Source organism: Malania oleifera, chromosome 13 (genome assembly GCF_029873635.1).
Source record: "Malania oleifera isolate guangnan ecotype guangnan chromosome 13, ASM2987363v1, whole genome shotgun sequence".
NCBI lineage: Eukaryota > Viridiplantae > Streptophyta > Magnoliopsida > Santalales > Ximeniaceae > Malania > Malania oleifera.
This window is the reverse complement of record NC_080429.1, coordinates 17791350-17817043: the sequence shown is the minus strand read 5'-3', so window position 1 is coordinate 17817043 and position 25694 is coordinate 17791350. Positions and strand designations below refer to the sequence as shown.

Here is a 25694-nt window from a genome sequence, read left to right as displayed (position 1 = left end):
CTCTTAGTTAATCATATAATTTATTTTTTTAAAACTAAAGATTCTTGCAAGAAGGATATGAGTGATAGCTTTCATTCTTCCAAATTGTATGGAAAATTAAAGTTACATATAGCTACAACATTTTTTGTCAATTATATTTAAATTATTGGAATTTGTATAATAAATAATATTTAGCTAATTTACGGATTTCATTTACTTTAACTGAATATGTTTAATAAGCTTACTATATTACACTTATTGCACCTTATACACCAAATACAAGTCATTGATGTATTTCGTTTGTAGTATTTTAGTTCTAAATCTTGCATTATTATGTTTATTGACAATTCTAGGGTTTGATAAAAGAATTCCATGCTTTATTAATTTCCATCATTTTCTAAAATCAAAATTAAAATCGACATTGACATTGAAATTTCCATCGAAATTTCCACATTTTTGTAGCCTCTAAATTTTAGTTGAAATTGAAATTTAAGACCTTGATGCAAATTGATTATGCGTCAAAGTAGCATAATTAGGTGTTTAAATGCGTTAATTAGTGATGTGTTCCTAAATATGCTTATTTAGTCCCCCATTTACCTATGTGATGTCTTTATTTACTCCGTAATTACCACTTCTTATTATTGTTCAGAGTTACACGTGGTATGTTTGATGTTTCAGGAAATCAGAGCTTAAATCGAAGAGTTACGCAGTGCAAGGAGTCAATGCAGCAATTTGGAAGCACAAGGCTCAACCAAGTGCTCGACTAGGTCTCCTTGGCCTTGATTCAATTACAGCATAATGTCCCTGATCAACCATGTGGTGTGACCAAGAAGTCACAAGGGGCGACCAAGTCTAGCTAGAAGACTCCGGAGTGCTAGTTAATAGCAGATTCATAGAGACCCTCAACCAGGGCGCAACCAGGGGCCTTGGAAGTGCGACCTGGTCGATGATGCCATTGACTGAACACATAAATAATTGAAGATTTTCTAGAATGTGTCGACCAGGGCGCGACCAGGTCGACTTCGGTTGACTTCAGAATCTGCTTCGCGAGATTGTTGCGGATTGTTTCCTTATTTGAATTTGAGCGCGTGTAAACCCTAACGAGTGTAAAATTAAACTTCGAAGAGATAATAGGGGAGGTTTGGAGACCGTGAAATTGAGGGCAGCACAGCTGGGAGTTTGGGAGCAGCAGTGTGCATCCATTCGGCTTAGACTCCCCTTCTCTTCTCTTCTCTTCTCTCCTCCTCTCCTCTCTTTTCTTCCAGCTTTCTGTTCTTGTGTTTTTCACTTTGAGGTTTATTTTGAGTGCAATTGAAGGAAGTTGGAACAGCTGCAGATTGTAGAGTTTGGAGCAGCCGAACCTAGAGAGGAAGCCCCTCCATTCGGCCTAGACTTCTCTCTCTTCTCCCCTCTCCTTTCGTTCTTCCATCTTTTGTTCTTTGTTTCTTTACTTTAATGTTTATTTCAATACCTTGTTTTGATTTATTGTTGGATTGAGTTTGTTTTGTTTAAGTTATTGTTGGATTGAGTTACTTTATTGTTGTATGGTTTATTAGATTAATCAAGCTCTTGTCTTTAGTTCATTGTTTGAATGTTTAAATGTTGGGTTATTTTGTTCGTTTCTTCTTTACAACTCTTGTTTACATATTTTTCCAAGTAAATTGAAATCCCGTTGGACTGGTCCCTATATTGTAACTAAAATTCATTCCCATGGAGCATTGGAAATTCATAATCCGAAGGGCAGCGCACCCTTCACGGTGAACAGTCAGCGTCTTAAACCCTTTATTTCCACTTATGATCCAGGTGATGAAACTCAGTTTGTCCAAACTCCTTGCGACTGTTGAGTGCTGTTTTCTTTGTTTATTTTATTTTATTTTATTTTTTGTTGTGTTTCTTTTAGTCTATTTTCTTTGTTTAGTTCCTTACTGTGTTTTTCTTTACATTGTTTTTCTTCTCTGTTAGCATTGAGGACACTGCTTTGTTTAGTTGGAAGGAGAGCATTTGTATGTGCCATTGTGTGCTGCCATGTTATAGAACTTTAATGTGATGTTTGCGTGCGTTAGACAGTTTGGTCCACTCTGGGGAAGTGCTGAGCTCAAAGCATACTAAATTCCTTATTATTGAATTTTACATGCTGAAAAAAAAAAATTCTTCTTTTGGAGGATATGGAACATGTAGGATGTAATGCAAACCAGAGTTTCATCAAAAGGGACATTTATCCATTTCACTTAGTTTCAACCAAGGGAAAGATGTTAAAAGCTTTTGCTAAAACACACAACACAGGTCAAAATACTTAGAAAGACTACCTTGGGTCGTTATTGGTTGATTTACACTTCAATTATTTGGGACTCAAACGAACCATATCCTAATGGCTTGGAAAAAAAAAAAAGTCTGAAGCGAATGAAAATAAGAAACAAACCAAGGATCAATTACCTAAAGAAAAGAAAAAAAAAATGAGACAAGGAAAAAAAAAGAAATAAAAAGATAAAGAAATAATTATGTATGGAAAGGGCTGCCTATTACCAAGGTCCTAACTAAATAAGAAAGTAGGTGCCTTCTAAAGTGTAATAGCGTGAAAGCCACCATTGTACATTTGTGTACTGAAAATGGCTACCTATTACCAAGGTCCTTACTAAATAAGAAAATAGGGACCTTCTAAAGTGTAATAACGTGAACGCCACCACTACAATGGTTTTGAATTAGAGTAAGACCATGCGGTTGTCTCAGATTAACTGTTGGGATTGAAATTGTTAATGCCTCTAGGTAGTCAATCTTGGAATTCTAACCTTATTCTCATGCACGCGAGCTTTGTTACACTCCATTACCTTGGCTAATTTACTAAATGGTGTAAAAATCTCTCAATTGATACTTAACTTACATTAATCTATTTCCTGTGTTCCTAAACTCAACAAGCATATTTCGTGGCATGTGATTTTCAAAAATACTGTAATTATGGTTGATACTCCCCCGGTATGGGTGCATTCACGTTATTTGCTAGAAACTAGCAAAACGTTAGTTGGGGGGTGTGATTATGCGTCAAAGTTGCATAATTAGGTGTTTAAATGCGTTAATTAGTAATGTGTTCCTAAATATGCTTATTTAGTCCCCCATTTACCTATGTGATGTCTTTATTTACTCCGTAATTACCACTTATTATTGTTCAGAGTTACACGTGGTATGTTTGATGTTTCAGGAAATCAGAGCTTAAATCGAAGAGTTGCGCAGTGCAAGGGGTCAATGCAGCAATTTGGAAGCACAAGGCTCGACTAAGTGCTCGACTAGGTCTCCATGCCCTTGATTCAACTACAGTAGAATGTCCCTGATCGACCATGTGGTGCAACCAAGAAGTTACAAGGGGCAACCAGGTTGAGCTAGAAGACTCCAGAGTGCTAGTTAACAACAGAGACCCTCGACTAGGGCGCGACCAGGAGACCTTGGAAGTGCGACCTGGTCGACGATGCCATCGACAGAACACAAAAATAATTGAAGATTTTCCAGAATGTGTCGACCAGGTCGCGACCAGGAGACCTTGGCAATGCGACCAAGTCGACTTCAGTTGACGCTTCGCGAGATTGTTGCGAATTGTTTCCTGATTTGAATTTGAGCACGTGTAAACCCTAAGTGGTATAAAATTAAACTTCGAAGATATAATAGGGGAGGTTTGGAGGCTATGAGAATGAGGGCAGCGCGGCTAGGAGTTTGGGAGCAGCTGTGTGCATCCATTCTGCTTAGACACCCCTTCTCTTCTCTTCTCTCCTCCTCTCCTCTCTTTTCTTCTAGCTTTTTGTTCTTGTGTTCTTCATTAAATAAAAAATCCCAATTGATTTGGGAATCCTAGCATTCTCACCTCCTTCAAATCAACCTTGTCCTCAAGGCTGAGCAACAATAAACTCTAGGAATCTCTCCTTTAGGAATTGATAAGTTTCCCAAGTTGCATCTTCAAATGGAAAGTGAGACCAATGAACTAAAACTTCTATGATGCCTCAACTTCTACATTTGACCACCCGATGATCCAAAATTGCTTGTGGTTGCACTTGAACTTCACCTGTAGGTGCAACATCAGGCAAGTGGCGTTGCGCGGTAACTTGCTCCCCTAACATCTTTTTCAGGCAAGAGACATGAAAAACTAGATATACCTAAGAACCTGTTGGTAAGTCAAGACGATAAGCAACAAAGCCTATATGTTTTAGGAACTTATAAAACCAATAGAATCAAGGAGAGAACTTCATTGAAGAACAAATAGTCACAGATATCTGTCTATAAGGTTGTAGCTAGAGAAATACCCAATCTCCCACTAAGAATTCCCTTTCACTATGGTGCTTGTCAGCTTGCTGTTTCATATGAGCTTGAGCTACAACAAGATTTCCCTTGAGGAGCAGCGACACTTTGTCGCGATCATGCAACTCCTTGTCAACTTGATCAACTCTAGATGATCTAGTTGAATACCTAGCAAGAACAAGAGAGCTCGACCATAAACAGCCTCGAATGGAATCAACTTGATGGAGGAATGATAAGTGGTATTATTCCACCATTCCACCCATGGGAGCCATCGTACCCAATCCTTCAGTTTGTCGGTACCAAAGCAATGAAGATAAGTTTCCAAGCACCTATTAACAACTTCAGTTTGCCCATCTAATTATGGATGATATACAGTGCTCTCACTGGTCATATTCAATTGTGTTCCTTGCAAACGGAAAATTTCCTTCCAGAAATTGTGGTAAGACTTTGTCACGATCAATGACAATAGTCTAAGGTATTAAATGCAACTTGACAATATTCTCAACAAAAGTACGAGCAACACTTATAGCAGTATAAGGGTGAGTTATGGCACAAAATTGAGCATATTTTGTGATACGTTCCACAACAACAAAAATACTAGACTTGCCATGAGAAGATGGTAGTCCCTCAATGAAATCCATGGAGATATCCATCCAAGCTTCTTCTGGAATATGAAGAGGTTGGAGAAAGCTTGGACTCACCATGATTTCCCCTTTCTTTCATTGACAAACATCACATTCTGCCACAAACTATTTGATTTCGCCCTTCATTCCCTTCCAGTAAAATTCCTGACAAATGCGCTTGTAGGTTCTAAGAAATCCAAAATAACCTGCAGTCTATGATGTGTGTAGCTCTTGTAGTATGGCTTACTTGTGGGCTGAATTAGGCACCAATAAAATCCTCCCTTTATACAATAAGTTTAAAGAGTCCCAAAGGTAAGGAGGGACTGAAGTTGGCTCATTTCATGACCTTTGGATAATACCTTTAGTCTCCAAATTTTGCCACCATTCCTTCCTAATTTTTTCAAGAGTAGTGCATGTAAGTACAGAAATAGCTATAAGTTCAACTTGTTCACAAAGTCATGAGAGTGCATCTACCACCACATTCTCGGTCCCTTTATTGTAAACAATCTCATAGTCATAGCCCAACAACTTAGTGACACGCTTTTGTTGTTCCACAGAAGAGATTCATTGCTCCAAAAAATACTGCAAACTCTTGTGATCAGTTCAGATTTGGAAATCTCAACCAATTAAATATGGTCTCCACTTTGTAACTGCATGCACTATGGCTAGCATCTCTTTGTCATAAATAGACATGCCAATGTCGGATGGAGAAAGAGCCTTACTAGTAAAAGTAATGGGGAGTCTGTCTTGTGCTAAAACTGCACCAATGCCAACTCCTAATGCATCAAACTCAATGATGAACACCTTGTTGAAATCTGACAAGGCAAGAACTAGTGTGGTGGATATTGCATACTTAAACTTGACAAAGGCTTGTTCAGCTTCCTCACTCCATTTGAATGCATCCTTTACCAGTAGAGTAGTAGCGGAGCGCTAATCTTTCCGTAATTCTTGACAAACTTGCGATAGTAACCAATTAACCCCAAAAATCCTCGCAGCATTTTGATTGTTTGTTGAATAAGCCAATATGTCATCACTTGTATTTTAGAAAGATCAACTGAAACACATGGTATTCCACATGTGATCGGGCAAAACTGCATTTAGATTTCTTGACAAACAGATAATACTCACAAAAAGTGGCGAGTACAATTTGCAAATGACCTAAATGATCTTCAAAAGATGAGCTATATATATCAAGATATCATCAAAAATATAAGAACAAACTTACATAGGTAAGGTCGAAAAATGTCACTAGAAGGTCAAAGGCACATTGGTTAGCCCAAAAGGCATAGCCAAGAACTTGTAATGGCCATCGTGAGTTCTAAACTTAGTCTTCTAAATGTCATCTTTATGTACCCTCATCTGGTGATAGTTTGATCTCAAGTCCAGTTTGGTGAACTATTGGACACCTCCTAACTCATCTAACAATTCATCCACAACCGGTATCATATTTATCCTTCAAAGTGTTCTTGTTCAGTGCTCAATGATCAACGCACATCTGCCAAGAGCCATCCTTCTTCTTCATCAATAAGACAGAAGAAGAATATGGAGTGACACTAGGTTAAATTATGTCCACATCTAACATTTCTTTCACTATCTTTTCTATTTTTGCTTTCTGAAAATAAGGATAACGATAAGGGCAAACATTAGTAGGGACACTAACCGGTAATAGAGGAATACGGTGATTATGTGTTTGCTAAGGTGGCAATCCCTTTGGCTCTACAAATAGGTCAGAAAATTCTGAAATGAGAAAGTCTAGCCCTTCATCTTGGTTAGATTGATGTTGCAACTATGGTGTTCGAAATTGTACCAAGCAACCATGTTGCTCCTTTTTAAGGAGCTTCTCCATACGATGGCTTGAAACTGTAGTGTACCACAATGTTTGCCTTAAAAAGTCACTCTTTATCCATTCATGGCAAACTTCATAACCAGTTTAGAGAAATTCCAATATCACCTAAAGTTTTTAAGCACTCAATACCCAAAACCACTTCATAGTCTTCTACTAGCAGCAAAATGAAAACAACATACAAGCCATGGTTTTGCATGGTAAGTTTAACCTTAAAACACTTGATCTGACATGCCAAGGTCCTTCCATTTGCAACCTTCACATCAAACTTTTCACATTGCTCCACAGGATAGGCTAATCATTTAGCAATTTTAGTGTCCATGAAATTATTAGTGTTACCCATATCAATTAAGATAGTAACAAGTTGGCGTTTTAGGAGGCCACCAATTTCCATGGTTTGAGGATTAACATAACCAGCTAAAGCATGAACTAAAGAAGCGATAGATTCATCAATATCATCAAATTCCATATCTTTCTGATCTAAATAAGGGGGGTCATCCTCAACCTCTTCCGACTCCTCCACTGCTTCAATTATCAATAGTCCTACCTTTTTGCAATGGTGCCCTCTATGCCACTTTTCATCTCAATACCAACACAAACCTTTTGTCATTCTCTCTTTAAGTTCATCCTAAGTCATTCGTTTGGCAAGAGGATTGCTAGGAGTAGGTAGTGTGCTAGGAGTAGGTGGTGTGATAGTGCTGCTAACATTCTGCTAGCTAATGGTCTTGTTGGATCAACATTGTTCTTCTCCCAAATTCTCTTTTTCTAACTGTGCAAACGAAATTGCAGCAGGCATAGTTCGTGGCTGACGTACTTTGACCTCACACCGAATGTCAGTAGGAGACCTTCAATAAAAGTAGTGACAAATTGGCCTTGATTCCAATCTTTAGTCCTATTTGATAGCCGCTTAAATCATCTCTAATACTCCAAGATAGTGATAGTTTGACGTATTTTAGCAAGCTCTCCATCGATATTCTCATATCCAATGGGCCCAAATTAGAGAAGTAATCTTGAAACAAATACTGCCCGTGCAGGCATTCCATAATGAGCTTCAAACCAATCATACCATTGAATAATATTGCCATTCAGACTAATAGAAGCAATCTCAACTTTAGTTGTTTTTTGGAGTGCGGTGAAAGCGATAGTATTTTTCAGCCCTAGAAACCCAAATAGTAGTGTCATCACGCTCCCACCGAGGAAATTCCACCTTCATACGAAAAAAACTACAATCACACTCTCCTTGGTAACCTCTTCGTGCACGTACAGTTGCTCTCTACAATTAGCAGATGTAGAGGCATCATCTTCTCTCTCTTTGTGAGAAGATATAATGAGTAGTTTAGAGAGCAATGCATGGATCTCTTCAAATTGAAACTTAAACATATTGCTAAGTTCAGCCTTTAGCCAAGCTTCCATATGGGATTCTACTAAATTTTCTGAAGCCATTGTGTATGAGTGAAGATCAAGAATTCCAAGATCTTGCTTTTGTTGGCAGGTTAACAGCATCCACAAGAACGCTGGTTCTAATACCAAATGATAAGACCCTACGGTTTTATCGTGGAGAAATTGGAAAAATTTTAAGAAGGGAAAATGACGAGAAAATAGGGTTTGATCACTTTGAGGAGATCTGCCTCCAAATTAGCCAAAGGCTATGAATTATATTATTGCTTGGATGGAAAAGCCCTTAGGGTTACATATATATAGGGTACGGAAACTTTCTCAGATTAGGAATGTAAAATATCCCAATCGAAGCCCTTAATGGACTCAATCCCAATTGATTTGGGAATCCTAACACATTAAATAAAAATCCCAACATTAAATAATTATAACATTAAATAGAATACATTGGGAATTATTATAAATTTATTGGAAATCCCAATTGATTTGGGAATCCTATCATTAAACAGAAAATCCCAATTGACTTGGGAATCCTGACAAAACCATTTAAGCTGCCCCTCCCTTACCTTGTCTTGGACCTATGCTATACTTAAATTATTGCCTATTTGCTTGTTCCTCAATCTATCTACCACTCATCCATCTCAACATTCACATTTCAGCAACTTTTAATCTTTGTACATGTTTTTTAGCTACCCAACATTCTAAACCAGCATATATGGCCTTATAGTTGTCTTATTAAACTTTCCTTTTAGTTTTAAGGGTATTTTATGATTATTACATCCTCCATTTTACCTAACCTGCTTTAATTCTATGTATAACATCCTCTTCAATTTCCCCTTCTCCTTGCATAATAGGTCCAAGATATCGAAATTTATAAGTGCTATTAATTTCTTGAATCTTGATTACCAAGCTTAATCAAGTACTCCTTACGTTACTAAAATAACATTTCATAGATTCTATTTTATTATACTTATCTCAAAACCTTTAGACTCTAAAGCAGTTCGCCAAAGCTCTAACTTAGATTCCAGTCCACTCCTACTTTCATCAATCAAGACAATATCATTTGCAAACAGCATACACCATAAAGACAAAATTCTGGGAAAATACAGGAAAAAAAAAAAAACTAAAAACACAAAAAAAGATACTTTGAAGTATCAGAGCAAAAAAATTCCTCCAATCTGGCTGAATTTCCAAAAAGTTCGCTCCTTAAAGCATCCAAAACCAACACACAATAAAGAGGCCAAGTAATGAATATTTTCCCAAACCAGCTGCCTCTTCAATTTATTCCTTGAAAATATCCAAGCATTACGCTCCAAACATAAATCAGTTAAATAAACAAGCAGAACCTAAATATGAATGAGCTCAACTCATTTCAGCTCATGGGTAGCTCAATTACCAGCTTGGTTGGACTCATTTTATAGGCTTGGGTTAGGCTCGTTTAATAAGGTTGAATTAGACTTGATAGACTGTAATGAGCTTAAAAGTAGGGGTTGACTGGGCATAGGCATATTTAGCCCAAATACCATAACTTGAATTTAGAGATAGGGCCAGTGCCCAAGTACAATAGGCTGGGTTGATGGGACAAACAAAACCTAAGGTGGTACTAGTAAGAGCCCCTTCCTTTAAGGATGTAGGAGCATCCCCCAAAGACCCATAAATAACTGAATCGCACCCGGAACCTGCTTGTCAGCACTCACACTTTCATTTACCCTGTGCAGTGCAGTAGGTATGTTGCTTTTTCCCAGTTCTGCAATGTAGATCTGCCGTTACCCAGTTCTGCAAAGATGATATACTTGGCTCACCCTTCTCCAATTGAGAATCATCTGTGATGGGGCCATGAAAGCCCTTCATCAAGCTAAAATTGAGCTGAGCGCCTAGACTGCATGGGTTAGGATTTTAGACCTGAAATCAAGACCCATCTAACTCTTAACCTTTTTTGGGCAGAAAGAGTTCCTTACCTCCAAAATAGGCTGATGGGCCCATTCCAGTCCGAAAGTGGAAGAAGCCAGATAACCCAGCAATTGGCCCAAATCTAATGCAATAGTGAGAGACCCAAGCCCAGACTACCTCACCTTCAACTCCTGGATTGCCTCTTTCGAAACCTAAGCCACCTCTGTCATAAGCCGATATGTCTTGTCATTCCAATTGCTTCCAGGTTCCCACCATCTCCGATTATCTTCTGCTGCACATTCTTGCCGCATTTTGCACAAAGATCTTTCACTGGCAACATAACTTCCATGACCGAGATACACACTGCCCTGTAACATCAGTTCCATGTACTGTGTAAGGATCTTCATTGCCTGAATCCACAACTAATAGATGAAGCTCTCTTACAAAACTCTGCCAATCATTATCACAAGCACCGCCTGGGATGAAAATAGAAAACCTTTTACAATTCCACCCCAAAGCAACTCTACATGTACAATTTTTTTTATGGAGGATGACATTTAATAGTCCATTTTTTATATGTATTTTCTAAAAAAAGTCTCCAGAAAAGAAGAAAAATTATGAATATAGCTCAGTTGAACCCAAAGTAAACTGACTGAAGGCCAAACTCTGTCACACAGCAACCAATGCATTAGAATTTAGTACAGATTGATGGCTGAGCTCTCTTGTTTTCCCCTCCCAACTGAGAAAACAAGTCCTCATGTTTAGAAGGAACAGAAAAATTATATTTGAGCATCCTCATTCCTCAGTACATGACAAAAACAGAAACGAAGTAGATTGCATTGCCAGGTTTCCAGACTGATGCAGAACAGCAGTTGCAGCTACTGCCAAGAGAGAAAATAGGGAGGCAATGACAGACAAGAGAAGGAAGACGAAGAAAGAAGAAAAGGAAGAAGAGAGAAAAAAGGAGACACAAAGGTGTTTACACATTAACTTCTCAAGTTCAAATCAACAAACTGATTTTACATGATGTCCACAGACAAATTTATAGGAAGGATAAGAATACAGGAAATTGCAAATAAACCCCTAAAAGACACATCTATTACAACAAACCCCCAAAATACATAAGCCTACTAAAAATTAAAAAACACATATAATACCTACTAATTAACTAACGCGTGTTTAGGACACAACAATCCCTTGACCAACTCTTTGAAATTGGTGTCTAAATTTGGTCAAAGCAATCCATCCAATAATCCACTTCTCATTCTATTCCTACCTCATACCCCTTAGACCATTTTCCATTAAGCCATTGCTATTAGAAATGGTCATTTAAGTGCAAACTTAAAATGATCAGATGTAGAATGCACAATCAGGGTACAAGTTGAATAATAAGAAAATTGTCTTTGTTCACTTTTCCTTCGAGCATAGTATGTCTCCTCCTTGCTCTGTTCACAAAGGGAAGTGAGTCAAGTGACAGAACTATTCTCCAGTAGTACTCCAGCATAAGCCATTAACAAATAGCTTTTTCCAAAACAACCATATTTAAACTGCTGGGTCAAACACCTCTTTCCTTTTATCCCAATTGCAGCTCCTTACACATAAATGTTCCAATAAAGTAATGGTGCACAAAACTTTAGAGGTATTAGGTTTCCAATGCAATGGTCAATGAAAATTTTGTAGCCAAACACTTCTGAACTTGTTACCATTGATTTCCCAACTTGACTATCTTCTGCCTCTTCTGAAACATTATCCTAGGTAACAATAGCATTTAAACACAAGGCTAGTAAATTTTCAGAAACCATGCTAACAGTGATTAATTCAACTTCCATGAAATCTATTTGACCAACAAGCTTTCCAATGTTTGTTTACAACCAAACTGAGGCAAACAATCAAGAATTCCAGATCAGCACTAGCAGATGCATGGAAATCATCCAGGACGTTCCATACTATTAGGATCAACCAACAATATAGCAACAAAGCATTGATGAGAATCTATGAGACATGGATGCAGGCATGGAGACAAAGTATGAAATGACAGTTACAAGTTATAGTGATTACACTGGATCGCCAAATTCGGAAAGTAGGAATTTACTAATGTGTTACTTCTTATTATCTATTGTAAAAGGGAAGTCAGTGCACAAAGCTCCCGCATATGCTGGTTCTGGGAAAGGAGAGGACCACAACTCATCTCTACTCTCTAGTAGACAGCCTTATTATCTATTGTATTATAAATATATTCTTGCCAATAAAAAATATGATCTGAGGTAAAAACAGTGCATGCATTTAATATAAGCATATAAAATTTCCATTCAGGGTAAGATGGCTCACTTGGGATGATAGCTGTATCATCAGCTTCAAAAAGCGGGGAATGAATGACCAAGACAGCACAGATGCAGTGGTGAGATAGATGGACAAAACTAGCAACCTGGCGTGAAAAACAAATACATTTGAGTTAACTTTGAGAGAGTGTAGAACAGAGAACACACATGCACACATGGAAGGGTGCTTTGTTGCAAAAGCAAAACACACACCCTACACACCGAAAAAAAAAAAAGATTTTTTCCCCAAAAGGACCAGCTTGAACAAAGAAAAGGCATATAATTCCTGTACGGCTTGCAGCATTAGAGTAAACTCTCAATTGCAGTAGGATTTAAAACACAAAGATTGGTATCCAAGTACAAAAGAAAAGTGGGGGAAGGGGGGGAGAAGAAAGAAGAAATACCAAAAAAAAAGACAAAAAAATCAATATGTATTTTGGGCAAAGAACAAACTTACAGTTTTCCCATTGACATAATTCCTTGCAAAAGGCCGCTATTACCACCCAAAACTGGGAGCAAAGCAAATAGTAAACCAACAGCACAATCCTGAAATAACCATGACAATGATGCAAATTGAATATGAACCACAAACAGTATCAATAGATTTGGCTCAGCACTCTATTCTATTGACCATCAAAAGAAAAGAATTTAAGAAGCACCTGCAAAATGAGTGTCCCAATTGTAACTTGGCCATGAAGAACATTATTACTATTTCTTTCTACCAAAAACTTCACCACCTGGTGAAAAAATGTGTGAGACATGAACCTCAAAGAGATTATGGCACCCAGAATGGCAAGGGAATACTAGAGCGTTGGAGAAAGGGACAAGAAAAATACCACTGCCGTAGATGACATGGAAAGGAAGGAACCCACAAAAACACCCTCTGACAATTGTGCTCCACATATCTGTGAAGTTGACAAATGCTCATTCATTTACTACAGGCATATAATTCCAACACAATTACTTCTGATAAATGTAGCACAGGTTTCTGACAGAAGAAGTGAGTCTTAATACTGTACCATGGCAGTAAAGCCACACAATAACATAAATATGATAATTTGAAGTAGCCCTCCAAGAACAGCAACAGGCCCCACAACTTTTAACTGTACCAGTGACAAGTTCAAGTTTTAAATAGCCACAAACAAAAGAACTGTAAAGATGATAACAGGAGAATTTCAGGAAAGGACACTGTAGAAACATTGACAAAGTGAATGTTAGCCCATTTGAAAGCTGGAGAAGATGATATACTTTTGTAAGAGAGAACTCAAGCCCTAAAGCAAAGAGAAGAAAAACAACTCCAAACTGTGCAACAGTCTCAACCTGAAATAAAAGGAAAATAAGATGCAATGTCATCAAAAGAGACCTGAAATAAAAGGAAAAAATAAGATGCCATGTCATCAAAAGAGAGGTTGTGAGGAAGGTAAACAAGATGCTTCTTCCCAGATGAGTAGCACTGAATAGAGAAACCTCTTAAGCTATGCAAAAATAAATATGTTATTGACAAAGAAACATTAAGATAGGCACATAGTTCAAGAACATTTTCTACATATATTTCCACAACAGGTGCAAGGGGTTCACTTCATGACTAAAAAGGCAAGGGAAAAAATGAACTCAGATATGGCCCATCCAATCAAATCAGCATCTAGATTCTCCCCTATGTATTGCTTCGAAATACTAAACTGCCTAATAACCATCGCTAAGCTCAAGAAGGATAGCATAACACAACAACAGAGACAATGCAAAGACCACAAAGCAATAATGACCAAGTAATTGCAAGATAGTTATATTGGTACTTAAAATAGGCATTTCAAATAAACATTGAACAAGCCACGCCTAGAACCCTAGAAAGCCTTGGGGGTAGAGGTTATTGTCCAAAGAAAGGGGCTCAAATGTTTCTACAAATAAAATGAATATACAAATATATAGAGAAATAAAGAACGACTAGAAAAAGTACCCGTGCGAATTTTAAGTAAAAAAACTATCAGAACTTAGTAGATGGCACGATGTGACACTTCAATATTTGGAACATATACAAAACCTAAATCATGCATATTAATTACGCCAAACTGCACGTATTTAGACCGTTCTTCATAATTTAAATGAGGGCATAAATAAGGCAGAAACTACAAAAGTCTGTCAGCTAAGCGCAAGGCCCAAAAAATAGCACTCTGATAATAACCAAATTAGGAATGCATTAAGAAGAAAATTAAAAATCATTCCATCCTAATGCTTTTCATTATAGGAATTCAAGATATATGCAATTTGGTAAAATAAGAATTAAGAAAAAAGGAAAACCATCAAAAGGACTGGATGTCCATATCCCCAATCTTACCAACCCAAACCCGAAAGACCAAGTCCTCATCCTCAACCGAACACAAAAAACAAACCCACCCAAACAAACTAGCCACCCCAAACCCGCCTGGATATAAACAAAAACCGGGTAACACCACCCCCAAGATCAATGGACCAGCTCACTCAAACACACCCAGGTCCAAAATGTAAAGGGGGAGTGCCACGTCTCAGCACTCAAAACTCAATTTTAATATATGTTATAAATTAGCACAAGATAAGAATCAATCCTCAAAACTGCAACAAAAGTAATGATCCAAATGATAATGGACATTCCTATTTGAACTAAGAATCCTTCCTAAAGAGTGTGCAGCCCAAAATAGCAGTATTAGACTTCCCAGGGGATCATCATGCTACAACTATTTGTCAATAAGGTCGGTGAATTTTTCCACTGGTTGAAACATTTTGCTTTTCCTTGTGAATTCACAATCAGGGAAAATTAGTCAGGACGACTCCTAGTTCTACTTTTGTATCCTTGTTCGTTCTTTCTTAAAATCTTCAATAAGGATGGCAATTATTTGTCTTAATCATCGAAGTACATCAATCCAGGCAGCAAAAAACACTGGGTCCTTACTCCTACCAAAACATTCCCGTGTGAAACCAAGATGAAAGACTAAAATTTGAGTTCAGTTTGGGTCATAACATGCCAAGCTGATGTTATTGCCCTTTAACCAGTCGAACAAATCTTCCTTCACTACCTGAATTTGGCATTATGAACAGTCTGCTTAACAACAAGGTCTTGTCAAAAGATTAGCGATAAAGACACAACTCAAGTATGTACTTAAATGTTTTCAAATGCACCAACTTCTGTAAAATTATTCTCATTTTAGTCACCTGGGGCATCACCCATCCCATGCATCAGTGCATCACAGCACCCTGTGGGATTGAAGAGAGGAACAAAGGGTCATTTCCAGATAATGTCTGATCACACAAATCATAACTTGAGCACACCCAATCATTTCAACCTAAATTTGCCATGTAACCCTGTTTAGAATGACCTTAGCCCTAATAATTAGGAACTACAAAAATTTTGCAAACAACCACATTCCATGACACCAACAACCTGAGAACCAAAACTCAAGAGTCTAGATTGAGGGGTGTTAATTACTAACATACTCATCAACCTGCCTACATTTTTTTACGGATTGAGGTCAATAAATTTACCAATTTTGATAAAAAGATAAAATTACAGGTGTCCCCTCTTAATCTGTTTTAAGCCTCACAAACTCAAAATTCATAACACAAGGCCTGCCAATAAAAATGTCTACACAAACATTCATTTCCAAGTTCTGCCTTAATCTAAAGGGTACTACAACTTAATGGCCATATCCAGTTATTTATCTACCAGAAGGTCCAAAACAATTGTTATTTGCCACTAAATTTTTATGGCCAATGAATCTTATTAATGTTCAATTCCCTTTGGGAAAACAAAAATTAAAAATGGTACAAGCAAAAGGCTTTTTATAGACCAGGTTGTAGTTAACTTCTCTGAGCATGTGCTTGATTCATTCAGGTTTAAACTATTTATCCATCCAATAAGGAGGCTACAGCTAGACCAGGGTTTAAACTGGTAGCTTGGTCTATTGGGAAGGAAGGGGTCATCTAGAAGCAGGTGCTGGAGTTATCAACAAATAAAAATAACATAATGCGCTTTCGAAGGCTAATAACAACAAGAGAAACAACCCCACCACCCCCCAATACACCAAAGAGAAAGGAGGGAAGAGAAAGAGAGACTGGAAAAAAGAAACTGAGAGTAAAATTCTTCCTTAGAAAAATGGTATTATAACCATTCAGAATTACATACCTGTACCATTTCACTGATGAATTGCAGACCCCCTGGTCCGATAATTGAACCCGCAAGAAGATAGCCAACAATCACCTACCACATGTAGCCATAATGAAACAGTGATATCCACAACAAAAACAGGGCATTGACCATGAAATACAGTTGCATAACAAGCTAGTGACATCCAAGCATTGAAAATTTCCAACAAAGGAAGGGAGGGTGATGCAAAAACATAATAAACTAATAAAGTAAAAACAACTATGGTGAACAAGTACAAACCGGTTGTCCTAGACACGAAAAGATAATTCCACCAATGGCAGCAGAAACAATTACAACAACCAAGTCTGAAATTAACCTGCTTGAAAGCAACAAAATAAACCACCACATGAATCACAAGCAATGGAAAGAAATCTACACACTAAAAACAACTCAAAGACTCAAAAAACCATGCATCAGTTTACATGAAAATATAAAAGAATTGAACCTTAAATCTACTTGAAGCACCGGATATTTAGATTTCTTGTTTGACATGACAAACACATTGTCCTACCATTAAGAAACAAATGTCAGCAATGCGAAGGCAACACCTGAAACTTAAAGCAGCTCTCCTAAAATCTCTATATCAAGAATTAATTACAGAACTTCAACATACCTTTTTGTCTATCAAGGTTGTCATGTCATCAGAACCTTCATTTTCCAGGGAAAATACATCTTGTAACTGGAAGGATCTTGTACCGCTGCCAAAAAATTTAAGTTCAAAAAATTATAGAACAAGCCAATATTAATATTTATCACGATATTGTCATAATGCAATCTTTTTCATCTTCATCGTAAAGTCAATTTTTTTACATTCCCATACTTCGCCTCTTGTGAATCATTTTTCTTGACCTTCTCGTGGGTGATCTTCGCTACAGTCTCCAACACAGCCTGTGAAACAGAGGCAGAGAACTTGTATTTAATACATTTAAATTTAACCAAAAAAAAAAGAAGGAATAACAGAAAATTCTGAAAGCCAAAGTTAATGAGAAACTTATGACAGCAACAAACTCAAGTCAACTGCAGTCAAAACCAGACAAATAAAAAAATATTTCAAAGCTTGAGGTGTCCAAAAGTAGATCCACTACACGCACATGAAAGTACCATAATATATTATGTTATAATAGAACTGAAGTAAATCAAACCTACTTGTTGATCTGCTACACTGTTGTTGAAGCTGCTCCCATCAGATCCTAGTAGAAGTGGAATAGCCAGTATCAAACAAAGGATGAATCAAGGATCAAGAAACTGATTGAAACAACAATATCACGAGTATAATACAATCAATAGCTGAAAGCAGTAAGGCTATGCAAGTAATAATTCTAATGAATGAACAATAATAAGGTCAAGGAGAGGATATAACAAATGTCGGCCCAGGCCCTAGAGTTTAAACCTGAAGCATTTAAGGGGCAAACACACAATACAGCGACCCTTTGAGGCATAATGATAGAATATTTTTAAATCATTCAGTTTACATTCAGTAAAAAATGTATAGAAACAGTTACTCCAGTTAAATACCAGGAATAGAGGCTCAAAGCTAAAATTTATTTGTAAACTCGAATTTCCAAACCTTTTGGCAAGACCATGATCCTATATCTATTGGGATTTTCATTTTTGTGGGAAACTAAATGGTAGGAGGTCTGTGAACTTTCTTCTGCTACTCAGTCAGTTGGATTTTTTCCAGCCTTCTTCCATAAAGAACTTTAGGATCTAAACTTCAGATGGTTCTGGGGTGTTTTCTTGTAAATCATTTTATTCACAATTAATTCTTTCTCATAATACCCTTTTGCCTCTTGTTAAACGTATATGAGAAGCTAAAGTTCGCTCCAAGGTCAAGGTTTTTGTTTGTTGGCCATTCTTAGGAGAGTTAAGTAGTGAACAGCAACAAACTACATCAAATTAGAAGACCTCACAAGGCTTATCTCCTAATGCGTGTGCAATGTGTTATGGTAGTGATGAGTCTCATTCTCATTTATTCATGCACTGCTCAATGGCTTAGAGCTTATGAAACAAGCTACTTGGTTTATCTGGTGAATGATGGGTGTGCCTGAGCTCATTCTTTCAAAGGCTTTGGGATGTGAAAGGATGCAATCAGGTTGTGGTTGCATCTTGTGTGTTATCTATGTGGTGTTATGGGTCATTTGTCTAGAAATGCTTGCATCTTTCAAGGTCCCTATTTGCCTTCCATATGCTTTGGAACAGAATCATGTTATTTGCTTCGCTTGTATTTGTAAGACTACATAAACTCATTTCAAATGTTATGGAACACAAAAATTGTTTAAGCCCCTTAAAGACATTGTTTGTGCCTAGTGCATCGCTCAGTTTATCCTCTCTCTTTTTAAACACAAAAGTAGACATGCTTTCCCACTGTAACGCTTGAACACCAACTTAATCCATATGATGAAGAAAAAAAGGCGCTTTTGTATTATGTATAAACGATCACATTCCTTTTCTTTATAACTACTATTTGCAAACTGCGTATGAAGAGAATGAGCACACAGTTGCTATCCAAAAAAAAAAAAAGAGGATGAGCACATAGAGAACAAAATTGCACAAAACACCTCTCACTTGTCAATCAAGAGATTCCTCTAAAAAAGTCAAGCTTGCAGAGAAGAACAGTTTTGTTCCACTCATATATATTCCTACACTGCCTCTTACATGTGCCTCCTCTTTGTGCTGGCCAAATGCATGCAATTTTTTTAAATAAATTTTTGGAGGTACAGTGATCTGAGCACATGACCGCCTATAGTAATACATACCACAAGCATTCATCTGATTGAGTGTTTCAATTTATCAAACCCTTGCAGTAATTTAAGTTTGTTGTCGGTTGTTGTTTTATTGAGTAGTCATGAACTGTCAGTTTTTTATTTCATATTCTTCCACCCAACCAAAAACAAAGATATAATAAGAAATGTTTTACTTAAGGATATAATTACTAAATAAACAACACAAAAAAAAAAAAAAAAAAACTTGAATATATGAAGCAGAGTGCTTATTGATGATGTTCACTTATAGTTAATAATAAATACAACTTTTCTTTAATTTATAAGGGAGCCTGCAGTATATTCCTACATCTCCCAGATGAGATACTTCACAACACATCATAAGATTGCATCCTACAGTCCATACTTTATAACCAAAACCTTTACGTGAATTTCCCTTAAACTATGCACGCGGAAAATGACTTCACAAAGGAAAATTTTACATGAAGTTCATAGCTCATACAATTTCAAAAAAAAAAAATGCACACGCAAACACACACATTGAACTGCATGCTAAATTCTAATACAGCACAAACCCATAATCCTAAAATTAAAAATTAAAAATAAACAGTAGCCCATAATTTAGAATCAAATCCTCAACACAAATTGTGGTAAAATTTTACTGAAACAGCTCATACCCATTTTCTAAAATCAAGTCTGTTAGAATAATTATGATAAAACAACACAAGCTGGAGAGAGATTGTTAAAAAACAACATAGAAAGCGGCAAAGCCCTAACCTTCAGGCTGATCATTCTCGGAGAACTCTTTTTCGAGAACTCGATCGAACATTTTCGCTATACTACCCTCGCTGGTGTTAGGCGCCGACGAATTGAACATAGTGCCGTAGAATCTCTCTCTGATCTCATTGTCAGATCTCGCGGACGCAGAGATTCGTGAACAAGCGGCAATTGACACAAGGCAATACCAAAACCCGTACATCCCTAGTCTGGCATTGAAACGCGCCATCAAAGACGGTGCCTCTCTCTCAAATTCCTAGCAAACGCGAATGCATAGAGGGAGAGAGAGGGCGGAGGCGGTGAAGGATTCGTGAATTGTAAGATTTGATTTGAAGTGTGGGGTTTGTGTGTTTGTTGGAATTGTCAGATTTGATTGCTGAAGGCGGGATCGTACGTACGTACCTTTTCGGTGATTATGGAAAACAATTGTCAAAACCCAAAATATTTCCACTTCTCTAAGGTTGTTTTAAGAAATACGAATTCAATGTTCCTAGAATCGTTTTTATAAAACACGTATTGCATTAAATTGCTTGACTTCCATTGATATACTATTAAAATAATTAAGGAATTATTTGATATCATTAACAAAAATTATGATAATAAAAATAAAAAAAATAAAACCTAATAACTGGAAATAAAAATTAAAAACGTGAAAACAACAACAACCTATTTGAATAATATTTATAAAAATCAAATAAATTAAAAACTCAATTAGATAAATGTTCTTTTTGTCCTTGGTTTAAATAATGATTTTAAAAGATATCAAATAATAGAATATAAAATAACATAGATTAAAAGTACTGTAATAAAAATAAATATATTATAGTATTTTAATTTAACTACTATTATATTTCAAGATTCACTTTACAAAAATAATATCATTATATGTGACAACTAAAAAAATATTTAAAATATTTTTTAAATGATTTTTATTATTTGTTGTTAAATTTTTTTTATAATTTTATGGATATTTTTAGTTTAACTATATTCCAAATTCATATGATCATTTTTCATTTTTATTTTAATTAAAAAGTATGTATAAGGTGAATCATTTAATTCAAAAAAATAATGAAATATTCTGGCAACAAACAATCAAAATAAATTGAAAATCATAAAATATGATTTTTTTTTTATTTTTTTTTTTTGCAAATAGTTGAAAATTAACATTAAAAATAAAAAGCGAACAATGTAAATAAATAAGTTATTGAAATGTGTATTTTTCACTATACATAAACAAATACATAAATTAGAAAGCATAAATGATACCAAAAAAAAAAATTAGGGCTTATTTGGTATCGTTACTATTTTCTATTTTCAATTTCCTATTTCCATTTCTCCCAAGTAAAGAAATTAATTATGAAAACACGCTTATTTATATTGTTAGTTTTCTATTTCTATTGCAAGTTTTCAGTTATTTGCCAAAAAACTAAAAACCAGATTCTATGGTTTTCAGTTGTTTTGACAACATGTTACTATAAATTTTAATATCTTGAAATAGTTTTTTCATTTAATAATTCATTTTATACGCTTCTAAATTGAAATAAAAATTAAATGATCATATGAATTTAAATATAATTAAAATAAAAAATATAAATAATTTTTTTTAAAAAATCAATAGAACCAATTACAAAATACCTTTACTATTTTTCAATTGTCATATCTAATAAAATTTTTATTGTAAAATAAATATTGAAAGTAAAATAATTATAATAAATTTTATTTGTATTAGAGTCATTTTTTTAATATGTATTATTTTGTATTTTATTAATTTAAGCATATTTGAATTAAGGATGAAAATTAGTATTTTTAATTATTTTTTAATTTATATTAGTTTTATAAATTAGTTTTAATGTTAACTAAACAGGTTGTTGGTTTCTAATTTTTAGTTTCTGTTTCTAGTTTTTTATTTTTATTTTTTATTTTTGTTTATCTAATATTTGACAATAATACCAAATAGCGCCTTAGTTTTATCCCACCATTAGTCTTAATTGGCCATTTTGGAGGAGATTATTGTAAAAAAATACTTAAAATAAAAACTTAAATGAACAAAAAATGAATATATTTTTTATTTGTATAAAAATAAGTACTTACTGAAAAATTATTCTTTGAAAACTATTCTCAAGGGGAGGGAGAAATATTATATATATATTTTTGAGAAACAATCCCTCTTTATCGGATCTACCCATTTTTAATAATTTAAAGGAAAAACAAATCTTATTTATCATATCTTCAAAAAGCATCTCTCGTAAAAATTCAAGAAAAGTACATTTTGAAAGGCGTAAATTTAGAATCATTTTTAAATTAATAAGTTTCAAATATAACTTTTGAAACAATCATAATTTCATAAGAATTTAAGAAAAGCATATTTTGAATAACATAAATTTGAAATCATTTTAAATTATTAAGTTTTAAATATAACTTTTAAAATGATTATAAAACTATAAAAATGTTACTGCAGCATTTAATTTATCTTATCACGAGAAAATGACCCCACAAATATAGGTTTGTACCTATGCTAATGAGTGAATTCATGTATCTAACATATTTTAATTTTATTATAAACTAATTGTAACGCTATTCATATCAATTTTTAAAGGGTAAAATCAAAACAAGCATCATTAAAATCTACTTAATTTTAAATTAAATCTTTTAAAATAAATTCAAATATGCTTTTTAAAATATGTCAGACACATTTATGTTATGGGTGGCATATTCCAAATCTTACAAAATATCTCGATAAAAATGACAAGTTATGGAGAACAACATAAATTCAAATGTTTTGATTTGATTCTTACAATTTATGTTTTAGTATATCCTTCTAAGAAAAGTTATTATATCATATGTAATAGAAATAATCGATTAATTTACAGGTCTACTATTAATTAAAAGAAATACAAATATTTAAAATTTATTTTTTTCTTGTGCAACCTGTGAATTGTCAATTTGTTTAAAGTTAAAATAAATTCACCCGTCAATGAATAGATTAGTAAATTATAATTTTTTATTGCAATTAAAAAAAACGAAACGTGCATTTTTTGAGTAGTAATTATAAAAAGACACTACGAAAAAAATGTAAACGACTTTTTAATAAGAGCTTTCTATTAGGACCTATATATAAAAAGAGCTATCTACTAAGCTCAAGCTCAGCTCGGGACTAAAATTATTAGCTCGAGCTCGCTTGGGCTTAAGCTCGGGCTTGGCTCATTGTGTGAGCTCGAAGGGCTCGGGCTCAGGCTCCAGCTTAGGCTCAGGTTATACTTCCAATGCAAACAAAAATAAAATCATGGCAATATGCCTAATAATTGAAAAATGTCCAAACTATTTGAGCAATACTTTCTTTATTAGCAAATTCAAAGTCATGAAAGTTTATTAACTTTATCATAGTAGGAATGAGTTCATAAATAGAGATAAATTTTCAAAAAAATATAAAAAAGAAAACAAATATTATGATAATTGTAAGAAAAGATTAGAGGACAAAGTTACCTCAATCGCATGGATGAGGGGCTGCGTGTTTGCGCTACTTTTGGCTCCTACAGGCTATGATAACAAGGGATAGAGGAGGCGCAAAGGGGCGAAGCGAAGATGCGACTGTCGATTGGTAGTGGTTAAGATGGGTTACACTGCAAACGACGATAACAAGAGATGAAGAAAGATGCAGAGGGCAGAGTTGAAAGGCGACTGTCGACTGGTAGTGGTAGCGTTGCACTGTAAATGATGATGACGAGAGATGGAGAGAGGTGCAGAAGGACGAAGCCGAGAGGCAACTGCCAATTGGCAGGTATAGGGCGTAAAGTTGTGAAGGAGGCAAATTAGATATAAGGTTTTACTGTTTTAGTTTCACAATTTCATAGTTGTCCATCATTGGGTTGGGTTGTGTTTTTTGTTTTTGCATTAGATTTGGATCGTATTTGTGTGTTGGGCTGCGACTAATCTTGGCTCTTGGCCTTGGTTTGGGTTTAGCCAACTATAATTATAAATATAAATTACATAATAATTTTTTATAGAGAGTTGTAATCGATCTTATCTACGAACCTACTACCGAGCCTCTTAATGAGCTCATTCGAGCCTACAACCGAGCTGCTCATGAGTCGAGCTCATCTATGTCTATGCTCAGCTCATTTATAAACAATGTTTGAAAATTGATTTTGAGAATCACACATTAATATAATGAGACGAGCTTGAACGAGTCCTTACCGAGCCAAACTCTCAAGCCGCTCATGAGCAACTTGGTTCGTTTGCAACCCTAATTTTAGGGGTCACCCATTTAGCATTTAAAAAATTTGTAAGGATTTCGAATCATTTTTTTAAAAAAAATTTTAAATGGCTAAACGTCTTTTCTTTTAAAATTTATTGCACATGCCTATCTCAACTATAAAACAGGTGTGAATAAATTTATATTACATATATATATATATATATATATATATATTTGTATATGTATGATGGAGAGGATCTTTAATGAAAACGTGGTGGGGGTGGGTTTCACGCTTCTAACTAACGGCATGAAAATGGTGTTGGTTGGTTAACATGACCATGCCCCTATTTCTTTCACGTGGCCCTTGGTTGTTGCGGTTCATCTAGGGCATGATGGAGCAGTAATAAAATTACGTATCTACCCTTTTTGTCCCATGCAGCCACGCTCTTACAGAGTGGACTATATGGTCCGTTCATAATATACCGCCTGACGTCGCTTTTTATATATATAATAATATATAAAAAGCTTATGAAAAGCAACGCGTGGATTTAGGAATTAGGACTAGCCCATTCCATTTTTAACTGTATTAAACTAATTTGTCACCTTTTCTTTTTAACAAAAGTTGGCTTGACCCTTTAGATCCAATTAAATTATAGCTCCCACTTTATCAGTAAAATAAAAATAATAGGAATTTTCATAATAAATGTTTAAATTAAATATTCATTATATATATATAATTTTTTTCAACGAAAAACTTAAATTTATTAATAGCTTTCACTTATGTCGAAAGAAAACCGTGATTACAAATAAGTCACGAGAGATTTACAAATAAACTAGTAAAATCATCCCAAGTAACAAGATCAAAACAAACCTAACAAAATATGACCCAAAAACCAAATTAAAACAAACTAAATAAGACCAAATTAATCAAAACAAAACAAACACAGACAAAACCAAAATACCTGCAAATTGATGACAAATACCTACAAAATAAAGAACTTAAGGAAAACATAGAAGAACCAAATGATGTCAATTAAAACCGAAAGTTTAGAATACTTATCTTATCCATACGAATTAGACCTCTTATTTTATTCGATAGCACATTGCCTACAAAATATCATCTCGTGTTGTATCCCTTACCTTGACGAGTGAAGCAATCCGCTACCTGATAAGTACTAGGAAGAGCAAATCCCATATGTGATCCATCCCACCACTAATTCTGAGTCGCTTTCAATACAAATATTCTAATATCCCAACTCTTTACATAGCCGAACACAACTAATAAGAGTCTGCAACTCCGCTCCATTATTAGTACCAGACTCAAATTTTTCAAAGACAGTGGTCTTAATATTACCTAAATAGTTGCGAATGATACCACCACCACCACAAGACCCCGGATTTCTTTTGAAAGACCCATAAATATTTAGTTTTAACCAACCTACAAGAGGCTTTTCCCAAATTACTTTTCTAGGAGTTCTAACTTTAAAAGTTATCATTTTCAC

At 35.2% G+C, this 25694-nt stretch overlaps 1 protein-coding gene across 2 annotated transcripts in view; it reads right to left on the bottom strand.

Annotated features, from left to right (window-relative positions):
* Positions 1-20440, bottom strand: part of LOC131146169 (K(+) efflux antiporter 5) — a 46880-nt gene extending 26440 nt beyond the window's left edge. For both annotated transcript variants that reach the window (XM_058095547.1, XM_058095545.1), the window contains exons 1-13: positions 19998-20440; positions 17647-17690; positions 17321-17388; positions 17114-17198; positions 16946-17007; positions 16741-16816; positions 16480-16554; positions 13575-13646; positions 13346-13429; positions 13163-13231; positions 12986-13063; positions 12784-12872; positions 12337-12433 (exon numbers count right to left, since the gene is read on the bottom strand). In XM_058095547.1, coding sequence (XP_057951530.1) covers positions 12337-12433; positions 12784-12872; positions 12986-13063; positions 13163-13231; positions 13346-13429; positions 13575-13646; positions 16480-16554; positions 16741-16816; positions 16946-17007; positions 17114-17198; positions 17321-17388; positions 17647-17690; positions 19998-20226 — 1128 coding nt within the window. In that variant the 5' untranslated portion in view covers positions 20227-20440. The remainder of the gene's footprint in view (positions 1-12336; positions 12434-12783; positions 12873-12985; positions 13064-13162; positions 13232-13345; positions 13430-13574; positions 13647-16479; positions 16555-16740; positions 16817-16945; positions 17008-17113; positions 17199-17320; positions 17389-17646; positions 17691-19997) is intronic.
* Positions 20441-25694: the final 5254 nt, after the last annotated feature.